The sequence below is a fragment of the Penaeus vannamei genome, chromosome 41, assembly GCF_042767895.1.
Source record: "Penaeus vannamei isolate JL-2024 chromosome 41, ASM4276789v1, whole genome shotgun sequence".
Taxonomy (NCBI): domain Eukaryota; kingdom Metazoa; phylum Arthropoda; class Malacostraca; order Decapoda; family Penaeidae; genus Penaeus; species Penaeus vannamei.
Window position 1 is genome coordinate 2,824,492 of NC_091589.1, and position 12,528 is coordinate 2,837,019.

At 42.5% G+C, this 12,528-nt stretch overlaps 1 protein-coding gene across 1 annotated transcript in view; it reads right to left on the bottom strand.

Annotated features, from left to right (window-relative positions):
• The window catches only part of LOC113808790 (uncharacterized), a 45,263-nt gene that overhangs the window by 17,772 nt on the left and 14,963 nt on the right, over positions 1-12,528 (bottom strand). The window contains exons 5-8 of the mRNA XM_070117804.1: positions 11,209-11,464; positions 10,862-11,017; positions 10,663-10,740; positions 10,424-10,561 (exon numbers count right to left, since the gene is read on the bottom strand). Coding sequence (XP_069973905.1) covers positions 10,424-10,561; positions 10,663-10,740; positions 10,862-11,017; positions 11,209-11,464 — 628 coding nt within the window. The remainder of the gene's footprint in view (positions 1-10,423; positions 10,562-10,662; positions 10,741-10,861; positions 11,018-11,208; positions 11,465-12,528) is intronic.

Consider the following 12,528-nt stretch of genomic DNA (forward strand, 5'->3'; position numbering starts at 1 on the left):
AGGGGTGTGGTCATCCCTCTCTGGAAGGGGAAGGGGGACCGATGGGACTGTAGCAATCATCGTGGCATCACACTGCTCAGTGTACCAGGCAAGGTTCTTGCCCGCATCCTTCTGAGGTGTATTAGAGACCATCTACTAAGGCATCAGAGGCCAGAGCAATCTGGATTCACTCCTGGTAAATCCACAATAGACAGTATCCTTGCGCTCCGAGTCAATGTAGAGTACCGTCGCGAGTTTGGACGTGGGCTGCTTGCAGCCTACATCAACCTCAAGAAGTTGTTCGATACAGTGCATCGGGAATCACTCTGGGAGATCCTGAGATAGAGGAATTCCAACAAGGATTATTAAACTAATTGCAAAACTGTATACTGGTACTGAAAGTGCAGTAAAGTGTGGTGGGAGCCTGTCGAGCTTCTTACCTGTCAGTCCAGGAGTGAGGCAAGGCTGTGTTCTTGCACCATCCCTTTTCAACACTTGCATGGAGTGGATACTAGGCAGAGCTACTAGGCAAAGTCACTGTGGAGCAACACTGGGTAGTATTAAGGTTACAGACCATGACTTTGCCGATGATGTTGCTATTCTATCTGAGTCTTTGGAAACCATAGTGGTGGCTCTCGATGCATTTAACAATGAAGCTTAGCCCTTGGGTCTAGAAGTCTCATGGACCAAGATCAAGATCCAGGACTTTGGGGACTTGCTAGAAGAACCTGTTCGGTCGGTACGTTCTTGCGGCGAGGACATTGAAGTCACAGAGAGCTTTACATACCTTGGTAGTGCAGTTCATAACTCAGGGCTGTCAGACCAGGATGTCAGCAGACGGATTGGCTTGGCAGCAGGGGTCATGAACTCTCTCGATAAGAGTACTTGGAGGTGCCGGTACCTGTGCAGAAGGACCAAGCTACGGGTTTTCAGGGCCCTGATTCAGGGCCAGTTTTGCTCTACGGTAGTCAAACCTGGACATTATCCAGTGCCCTGGAGTCTCTTGATGCCTTTTGTAATGGGTCCTTGCGCCAGATCATGGGGTATTGTTGGCGGGACCATGTGTCTAACCAATGGCTGCACCGTGAGACTGGCACAGGACCTGTTACCTGTACAATCCGGGATCGCCAACTCAGGCTATATGGCCACCTGGCTCGCTTTCCACAGACTAATCCTGTTCATCAGGTTGTCTCTGTAAAAGAGAACCCTGGGTAGAGGAGGCCTGTGGGACGACCTAGGAGGTCGTGGCTTGGGCAGATCGATCAAACCTGTCGGGAAGAGCACGAGATGGGCTGAGTCCCTGCCTGGTGGCTTGCCATGAGGGATCCCAAAAGGTGGACGCGGCTATGCGTCCCCGTCGGCGTTAGCTCCTGATGGTGATGATTGCTAAACTAACTGTCATACATACGGTCGGTCATAGATTATCATGCATTGCACCTAGTATTATACAAGGAATCAGAGTTGGCTAGTTTAGAAATTGTACAAAATGAGGCCCCTAAACCAACAAGGATTGTGAATATGAGAACAGAACTTTTCCCGTTTGTCTATGGAAGAATATTATACATAAACACCACATTTAATGTCAAAGCAATAAGAGTTCCAAAGACAACTAAAACATAGAATAGTGGAGCTAACTTTGAATGGCGACATCAATTCAAACTCAAATCTATGGCTACAAGTAACATTTAAGTACTAAGACCCTACATGGACGTTCTGCTCCACCGTGGAAAATGTCAGACCTAAGCGTATTTTATACGACTGCCCCCCAAAAAGTATGCTTTAGTAATTATCAATGAGCACCTTGAAAATATGCCCAATGCGTATGAATGCTACACTGATGAATCCTTGTAGTCTGGGAGTAGAGCTTTTGTCGTATATAAAAATATTTTGCAGTACCAGGATTGTAGGATTCATGACTGGGCTAGCAATACGCAAACCGAGTTGGCAGGAATGATCATAGCCACCGCCAATAGCCAATTTCTATTAAATCAAGGCTCAGGGGTAATTTTCTGCGACTCCCAGGGTGCTCTCCAGGCTCTGAACACACCAGACAGAGGTGCAGGAAATATTGCAAATGACAAGGATAAATGTGTATCGTGAAAAAGAACGAGGACATGATATACGTTGTGTGTGGATACCATCGCATGTTGGAATCCCCAGGCATGATCATGCTGACCGCCTAGCAAAATCAGCATGTGACAAGCAAAGTGTGGATATAGATATTGGGGTACCTCTTGCTAGGATTTCACACATAATTAAAACTTCCTTCAAAGATGACTTGTCTGACGATTAATTCTCAAAGGTCTGAAAACAAGATGTATTCATCTATGGATTATACAAAACAAGAACAAGAGTGATATTGAGACCACAAGAATCAGGCTGGGTTATAGATTGTACTGGCAAGTCACTACAGCCTGTAATATTGAAGAAACTAAGTGTAAATTATGCAATGAAGAATATAAGTGAACACTTGTACATTATATCTCAGAGTGCCATGTGATATACAGCCTTTCAGACCACCTAGCATGAAGTATGGAGAACTATGTAACTACATATTATCTGATGTCTTGGAAGATATACTTATGTTATATCCTAAATTTGGAATGTAGTATCACATGACATATCAAATGTTACATTGCCTTTCCACGCCCAAGCCGCATGCCGGCTTGGTCGATGAGTAGATAAATTACTGTTCTTTTCTTTTAAATATATTATAGATCGTAATATTATGATCTAGACTTACACTAATACTATTATATAATGCTTTGACCATGCATCAAATGTACCACAGCTTGCCCACGCCTGTGCAGTTAGCCAGGGTGGTAAATAAAGGACTAAACTAATATATCGATACGTAAGGGTGCATGCATGTAGCGATGTGATGGTCGGATGCAGCGGCGTAAACAAAAGGCCATTGAAAAGATGAACGGCTTCTCATCAAGGAGACGGAGGGAAGCATCCACGGAACATCCCAAGAAAGCGCACGTGCCTGTATTTACTTCATTATTTTAAATAAATTTTGACATGTACGAGGATCTCAACTATAAAGGGCGGTATAATGGTACATTACATGCAATGCCTACTTCCCACGTGCCATCGCTGCTGCTGCCTCTCTGAGGCCTGGCCTGGCCTACCCTCAGCAAGGAGCGCTGGCATACCAGTTTTCATATCGTGTGTTCTATTCAATAAAGACTGAAGCCATTCAGTGTTTCCCTGATGCCACCTGTAATTCAAATAAACTATAAAATAAGAGGTGTTAGTACCTCTCATAGCTGGTGGCAGGGTGTGAGCTTCAACCTTCCGGCTTGAAGCACGATCCAAGAACTTCGAAGAACATAGGACTGCTCGCCTATATAAACATCGCAATATGAAGAACGAGGATACAAAACCACGTGAGTACATGTATGGGTCAAATCTTTTCTTTTTCCTTTCTTCTTCTCCCATATATGTGTTATGCAAACCGTTCCCACGTTGGTTTTGTTGGTGGAAAGTGCTAAAAGTGAAAATCTAACAGCATAATGGCAACATTCACAATCTGTCAATCACTGGGACCTGAGGACATTTCCTCAGGATGTGTCAGGTCCAGGTCACAAACACTGAATATCGTTCTTTAAATAATTAATTTTCTCGCATTTAGAGATTTATTAGTATTGTTTCAATGACAACAAAATTCAACTCAAGTCCGTGAGTCTCTCTCAAGCTGAAAATTTTCTTTTTGTAATTCGCAATCATTTACGAATTCTGTGTATTCCTTCTCTTGTACGAATTTCGTTAATTGATTGTTGAATTTCGCTCATTGTGGGAATCTTTGGTTCATTTTAATCTTTTACCGATTTCAGTATTCGTACTCACGAATGCGCATATCATTTAATTCTTTGTAGTAAACACTTAACTCACACCCCCCACCCCGGCTGACCTCACTTCCCTTTCATCCGGTCGTGGAGGGCAGGGACCTGTAATTAGGCCATCAATGCTATTTCAGTGATAATTCTTCGGTGCAAAGAATTATAGGTTGATCGCAAATATTTCTAAATTCATTTTAATGAATAGAGCGTAAAAATCTTCCCCTTTCAAAGTGCAATAATGCATGGGGTTTCGTAATGAATAATAGATATACGCACCCGACGTTTGAGAGTAAGTATAATGAAACTGAAGCATAACTCATTCGTTCGGCATATTGAGTCGGTGTGACCTGTATTAACGTCTGATTATAAAGGGACTAGGGTTTAAGCTGGCATTAATTTGCTTACTAAAAACAACCTTCTCACTTTCTTTACCGCTGGCATGTCCGGAAAATTCCGACAATCGTGTGATTCGTAGTTGATATCTGCGTGCACCATTCACAGATTGTAGAGTAAGAATAACGATAAAATTCGAGTCTCATTGTCACTTCATTCGTTCAGATAATTTGGGCATAAGGGACCCTCTGTCGATGAAAACTAACTCTCACATGCATAAGCGAGATATTATTTCCTCAGTGTACAAGATTTTGTTGCGTCCGTACGTACAATTAAATAATCGGGGATAACACATAAAAAACATTTCTAAACTGGGGTGCTTGCATTGCGGAAGCTTGCAAAAGAAATTTCATGTCACCATTCATTTGCGTACGTTGAGTCGCATTTCATTTAATGTCGAATTCTTGGGGTACTTGAACAATTGTTGTGTTAACATAGTAATGATTATAACATTTGCTAAAATGAAGGTTAAATTCGCGTTTGTGATCCATCTTCGTGTGAGCTCGCTTTCTCTTCACACTCATAATTACATACACACACTCATTCACGCAAAGAGGCACTGTAAAGTCAAATCTTCAATTATAGGATTTGTTGTGCATGATTGCAGGTTCTCTCTTTTACCCGCAATGTTGCTGTGATGAGTTAAACATACACGCAATCATTTCACACCCTCTTCCACGCAAGTTCAACAAAACACTGTTAAGTCAAATCTTCATGTATAGGATTTATTGTGTCATGGTCCAAGGCTATTCTTTTGCCTTGTGACATTGCTGATCGCGATTAGTGGAAATGCACAATACATTTTCCTTATCTATGAAATGACAATCGGTTCAAGTTATCCTTGCGGATGCCGATGTCATTTCCCTTATCTATTCTCATGTCTATCTGAGATGGTTAGTAGCCCAAGCAAGTTCGTGAGAACTGCTACTCTCCTCTCCCTCATTTATTTTTCTTCCTGAAAAATACAATAGTAAAAAGAAAAAAAACGAAAATAAATGAAATAACCATTAGTATAAAAATAACGGCTTACAGCACTGAAATAACATCCCTCCCTCTCTGTTTTTCTTTTTCTCTATCTTGGCCCTTACGTGTATAAACTGGTTAATGATGTATATATATGGACGTGTATATCCGACGCGGCATCAAAGGAGATCTAACTGCAGCACGATCGCCTTGCAATGCCGCGAGACGAACAACGCCAGAAGATCGCCGCAGGCCAAAGGACTCGCGAAATTGCAGGTACTAAGCCGCCCAGATCAAGTGGACGGGCGCCGCCTGTCAGTACTCCCATAGATCCAGTGAAGAACCAGGAACTCGTCAGAGCAGGCCCCATGATGCTATGAAAAGCCGCCTGCCTGGACGCCCGTAGATCGGTTGACCTCCAGGAGCTCCCCAGCACAGGAGTAAGACGCCCTCAGACGAATGGACGCCCCTGCCCAGGTCGCCGTAGACCCTGACGCGAAGGCTACGCGTGTAGACGAAGACGCCGCCAAGTACCACCTGGATAAGGATTACGAGGACGACTGGACGAACCGAAGTCAAGGAGGACCTAGGCGAAACCTTCGAGGTCGTGTGGACGTCGATGACGGATGGATGCACCAAGGACCAAGATGAAGAGGCCGACAACGAGGAGATGCACGAGGACAACCGAGGCACGCGACGAGACGACCAGTTGATAGGTACGATGATAGGTCACCCTTGAAGTGATTTAGATGACCCCACGAGGACGAGGCTATGGGGTGGCCGAGCGGTATAAAGGGCGGTATAATGGTACAATACATGCAATACCTACTTCCCACGTGTGGTCCTCCACCACGTGGTGTGGGGCCTGCCCACGCTATCGCCCAAACCACGCTCTTCTAAAAATAGAGGCCACGCCGTCCACCAAGGGGTTTATAAGGTCATCCAAGCTGACACTCACTCACTCACTCACTCACTCACTCACTCACTCACTCACTCACTCACTCACTCACTCACTCACTCACTCTTGCACTGAAGCCATTCAGTGTTTCCCTGACGCCACCTGTAATTCAAATAAACTATAAAATAGAGGTGTTAGTACCTCTTGTATGAACTCGTTTTTTGTAAACCCCGCCACCTCACCTCCCTCACCGTAGAGCACCAGCTATTAAGGAAATTAGCCAAGAGCGATAGAAGTAATTCAAAATGGCTGAAAGTTTATTTCTAAGATTTTTTTAAAATCGAAGATATCTTTATTTTTAAGTAGTTATTTTTCTTTTAAGAGTTTTATAGTAAAGTAACGCATATTTAGAAAGCAGCCGTAAGAATCTTTTTCATTAAAAGAGTTTATTAAGAAACTTTATAAAAGTAAACATTCGACCTTCCTACCTGTGTTCCTTGGGACACAGGTGTATAATTAGGTGGGTCTCCCCTTTACACGGCAGTTGCTGCAGGTTGAGGCAGGGGACACCCTAGGCCAGGCTGTCCTCCCTTTTTGTTTTAGTGGATTTTATTTTATCGATAGTGATATACTGCAGCGCGTAATGAGGTATAGTGGTCGTGAGAACAGTGTTTTTAGTGGCAAAGTATTCATTTAGATAACTATACATTTGGGCTTAGAACTGACGACTGGTGCTCTTTTATTTTTATTATTATTATTTTTTTTTCTTGTGATCTCTTAAGTGTGCGGATTTTATTTTAATCTTTTTACGTACTTTTGTATTTTCAAGTTCTTTTGAACTTCCTTAAACTTAAAAATGATTTCTGTTACTTTTGCTTGCTGGTTACCTGAAAGAAATATCTATACTACAAAGACAGCCTTATCCGAAACCCTTTACATGTGGCGAAATTTCCGTGCTCGACCTCCCCACTCTGGTTACGTTTACTTGTCTTCCTGATTCATATATTCTACACTACAACACAACACATTTGAACACAATCTTTCCCTCCTTTCCACAAACCCTTCACACATGGCCTTCTCATAACCCAACACCCCGTTCCCGTACATATTAACGGGTGGTGGCAGTGAGCGCTACTAATACACATTCATGTACAGTAAGGCATGGTAATATTAAGGCAATATATTAAAATAAAAGTTCAGTACGCTACAGTACCAAGTACCATACGTTTCATAATCGATTCTCACTTATATGACGTCTACTCTCAATTTTCGATATTTTATCGTTAGTACTGCTGGAATTTATGCTCCTTTAGTTTTAAGGTATTGGTGAATATGTAACTTGTAACTAACTTTTTGGACGCCACAACAGCTGCCACAAAACCGATTCAGACTAGCACACCCAGACGACCCACGACTTCCTCAAGGACAACTATGCCAACACTCCCCCATACCCACGCATTCACACCAAACACAAATCCGAAAATACAAGCCATTTTACACACAAGTTTAATCGTTACAAAATATGCCAAAAAAATCGCAAACACTGTCCCGAACATGCTACAGAAATACGGCTTCCCCAGCATTGTCGTCCCTGATGAAAGCTTCAAAGACGACAACTTATACATCCCGGAATACACCACTAACACCGAAACCATGGATAACAAGGTGACAATCACTCACCAAGAGCCTCATTGTTCCACACAACACAGACACTTCGTTTTGCAACCACAACCACAACCCAAACCCAGAGAAACCGCACAGGCACGTGATACTACAAAGAACACCGAACAGAAGCGCTAACAAACCTCGCCACTAACCACGCATAACAAAAAAGACAAGAAGGATCCCCCGATCTCTCACCCTCGTCGCCAGGGGATGGATGACACCATCTTCGGCGACGAAAGTAGCGGCTCCGAGATCGACGTTGAAGTCGTTCCCGAAGCCGAGGACGAGCTCCCTACCCCTCTGGCTGGAGCCGTTGCCGTGCTCCCCGCCAGGGGGCCTTTGGGGCAGCGCGGAAGCATTGGGAATTGGTCCGCCGATTCCCAAGACTTCCTTACCTCGAGGAACCGACGGAACCGCTATAGGGATCAGGTGACGCCACGCAAGGTAAACCCAGGTAAAATGGGTCTACCCTGAGTGGCATGCTAACAATCGTACAAGCAAATGCAAGGTCTTTTTTCTCTATACGTAACATATTTTATGATTTTCTAGATCAAGAACACCCAGATGTAGTTTTACTGAATTCTACAGCCATCACAAATGGCTATAGAATTCGGCATTACGGTTATACATCCAGGCAAACGGGAGACGGTTTGGGGTCCTTTATTCTCATTAAATCCACCACTTTCAAATTTATCATCCTCCCATTCACTTACCCCGACCTAATGGCAGTCAGGATATTCACCCCACAGGGCCCCATTATCCTTTCCACTGCCTATGTCAGACGCGAAACTAACTTGCCTCTTGCTGATTTTAACCGTTTGTTCAACATTACGAGCCTCCCAGTCTTCTTTGCCGGAGACATCAACGCCACCCACCACGCATTACACCACAGTTCTACCAACGCACATGGTTGGCGACTCCTTTCTATCTTTGATACAAAGACTTCACTACATAGGACCCGACTTCACCTCATACACGAACGTGGGAAAGGGCCGCCCTGATCTGTCTTCATGAACAGAGCGGCACTCGCCTACCACACACACACCTCCAACCCGGTCCGAACCACATACCCGTCATAATTAAAATTTCCACCTCACCAATACTTAACAAAAAAAGACGATCTTTCCGGTACAAACAAGCAGCTTGGGAGACGTTTAAATCTAAATTAAGTCAAAATTTTCAGTTTAATCTTGATAGGCTCGATTCCCAAACAATAGATGGGCATTGGAATTTCATCATCGCCCACATCGTATCAACCATGCTGAGCACCATCCCCCTGTCTCAGTGCAAGAAACGCTTCTCATTTCAGCCATCTGAAAGGACAAAACGTCTACTGACTTGTTTTCGAAATCGTTTCACGCAACATTTAAACAGGTTAAATCATGTTCGATGGGACTTGCCTATCCTCAGAAGACACGTCATTGATAGTCTAGATAGCAACCGACAAAATCATTGGAACAATTTGGTTAAGAGTTTAACAGAGTTCGCAATCCACGGGAATTTTGGTAAAAAATATGTCAACTTAAAGGTAGCAACTTCCCCCCCTTCTACACCTCACTCACAATAACGTAAATGTTTCCAATCCCATGGATGTCATTTAAGTTTTTGAAGAACACTGGGCTAAAGTCTTCTACCCTCAGCCTCCTCATGCCCTGTTCGCTCAACGAATTCAGGACATAAGACACCTGGAGTCATGAGAAAAGGATAGACTATCCCAGAACCAATTATCCGTATGGATAGGCTGGACGACACCTGCGAACTCACAGCCCCCATGGATTGCTTGCTTGCAATCCAGCCACCACACTAAGCATACAATTCAAAGAAAACACACGAGTCAACTGGAAATAGTGGACACAGGCCGGGCCACTCTAGAGAAAAGGTCCGAGCGAAGCTAGTCTTTGCAAATCTAAATGAACTGAACTGAACTGTATGCCCTGAAAATCCAATACAGCCTTCAGCATTTTCGTGCCTTTTCTTGTTCTTCCCTCTGTTGTTCCTTTTGTAGGTCTGGTGTAATTACTCACCTGGACCACATCGTTATCGGATCAATACCTTAACCTATGGCACATCCGGAAAGCAGCTGGGTGATCAACTTTTACCCTCTTGTATCTGTATCAGGTATTGAGGGTACTGGTGAAGAGGGCAATTATGCCGAGTATTTTTTTTTTTTTTTTTTTTGCTGTCGATTCTTTTGACAGATTGTAAAATGAATGTCTACTAGACAGTACTTAACCCTTAATAAACCTACATTAAATTCACACATTTATGGGCGGGTTCTATCTAAATACTTTGAATACTTTGGTACATCTGTGCTCAAGAGTTTGAGAACCAAGATTTTGTCCACCTGTCCACTCCCCTTAACATGTTCACTGCAGCTCCTACCCACTACCCAACTATATGCCAAAAATCCTATGCTGATAGTTGCTCAGGAACTTCTCATTGACCATCAACACCATTTTCAGGTAGGCATGTTTATAATTCAACCATTCAACATATCACAAAAATCATAGCAGCTTATCCAAAGTGTGTCGACAACACATGTTCCAACCACAGGGAAGAATAAAAACCAGCAATTTAATGTTAGTACAGGAAAACCTATTAACCCGACTATAATCATATGAGCTAATACTTGTTTTTATAATACCACAGTTATCTAAAGATATAAAAAATGCTAACCGACCTCTTGTGTCCAGATGGTGGTGATACTCGTCACGGGCACATTCACCGTTTCCCAAGAGGTCTCGTACTCAGTTAGTGTAATCCATTCTGCTTCAAATGTCGTTGTAGTGATTGTATTTGTTAGTGTATATGTTATAACCTGTAGAGTAAAGTAATGTTACTGGTAAACCACCATGAAAATAATGTAAACTGCATTATACTATATCATTTAATATTCAAGATTACGATCTTTGGACTTGCCTCGAGGTTTGTCTGAGTTATGGTGTATGCAACAGTGTCAATCCTCGCAGACATTACCGTTTTCTCCTCCGGCACAATCTGGAAGGAGGAATGTAAGTGCTGGAATGAAGTACCTACATACTGCACAAGATATAAAATACAAGTCTCAATGCTAAGACAATAGCAGTTTTACCGATTAAAAATTACAGGCATTACTCACAATTGTTTCCGTCTTGTAAATGGGCGGCGCAGGTATTGTGACAGTAGACCGATTTATTACTGTTACAGGATATTTCAAAGTTTCAGTCACATGGACAAATGTGGTTTTCTGGAAATTCTCCCATACTGTCACCAGAGAATGTACAACTTGCTGCACCTGTCCATTAGGAAGAAAGAAAGGTAATTTCCTTTGACATTTAGGATAACTTAATCATTAATTTTTCAGGATATTGGAATTGAACATTAAGCTGAAAGATCCCCAATCAAAGATTCCCTTTTATCTTGGACGCCTTAAAGCCAATGACCTGAACGTGCCTGGCAACGAACCCAGAACCTAAGCACACTTACCACTGCTTCTTCCCACACAGGCTTTATGTACAATGGGCAGATTGGTTCATTCACATACTTCTGGGGAACATATCCATAAGGGCTCTTCCCATAGGTGTTGTGTTCGGCGGGTACTAAGTAGGGGTCGATCGTTTCATCGAGATGGTCCCTGACGTTTGTCACCACCACGTCAACTGCATCCAAATTGAATGGGAAGATTGCAGCGCACCTAGACGCCATCACCCCCATGACTACAACAACTAAAAGGTGTGCCATGCTGAGGATAAGAGAATATTTATGAGAAGAATTACATGATTAACTACGAATGGTTAAGGATCATCATAACAAATTATAATCTAAAATTTGATGATTAAAATCATATACTTTATTGAATTGTCTGAATATCATTCAATGAAGACCTGTATTGAAAGGAAATAAATGCTGTAATACATCCTTGAAAAAGGCATTCATAAAATAACCAAGGCTTACATTGACGATTACTTACCGCCGCGTCCACTGCGGAGGCAAGAAGCAGCGCATTACTTTCAACCTTTACACATGTGTATATTGTAGAAATTTACAAAATCTGTAAAAGCATATCATAAGCCATAGTAGCTTGTTATACTATTCCTTATTTTACCACGGTGTTTATTTCCTCATCGTTTACCCGTTACTTGTTCGACTATGAATTCAGTATATTAAAAATCCAATAATATATAAATATAAATTGCTGTGACTAGGCGTACCTGAGGGGAGGGTTGATGGGGGGCAAGCCCCCCAACAACCCCCCCCCCCCCGAGACATTCTCTCCACCTCGGTATGCATGGCAAGAGAGCTGCATTCACACAGTAAAATAAACCAAATACCTTTATATTTGCAACCGTCAAACTTTCGTTCGCTTCCTTCTACCGTCTAGATTGCTTCGATTTTAATCACTTTTTTCTGCATTTGGAGCTCTTGGTGGACCCACATATTAGACTGGAATCGTTACTGTAGTCTATTTTATCTTCTTTGTCACTGTATAGTCTTAAGAATAACCCAGAATGAACACAACACTGGAAATGCAACATTTCTTACAGGCGTTCGTCTCGAAATGAGCGGACCGGCTAGGTGTGAAATGCAGAATGCACACGAATCTAAATAAGGCTATAAATCAATCTTAAAATATGTAAATGAAGTATGAGGACATTAATAAAACACTAAGAGCATGCATTATTATACACTGATCAGTAGCCAAATATTGTTTTGACATGTGCGTAGTAATACTGGAACTACTTAGGGTATCGCATTAAGGAGTTATGCGTTCAATTGTCTGTTTTTCTTCGTAAGGTAAACAAGCTC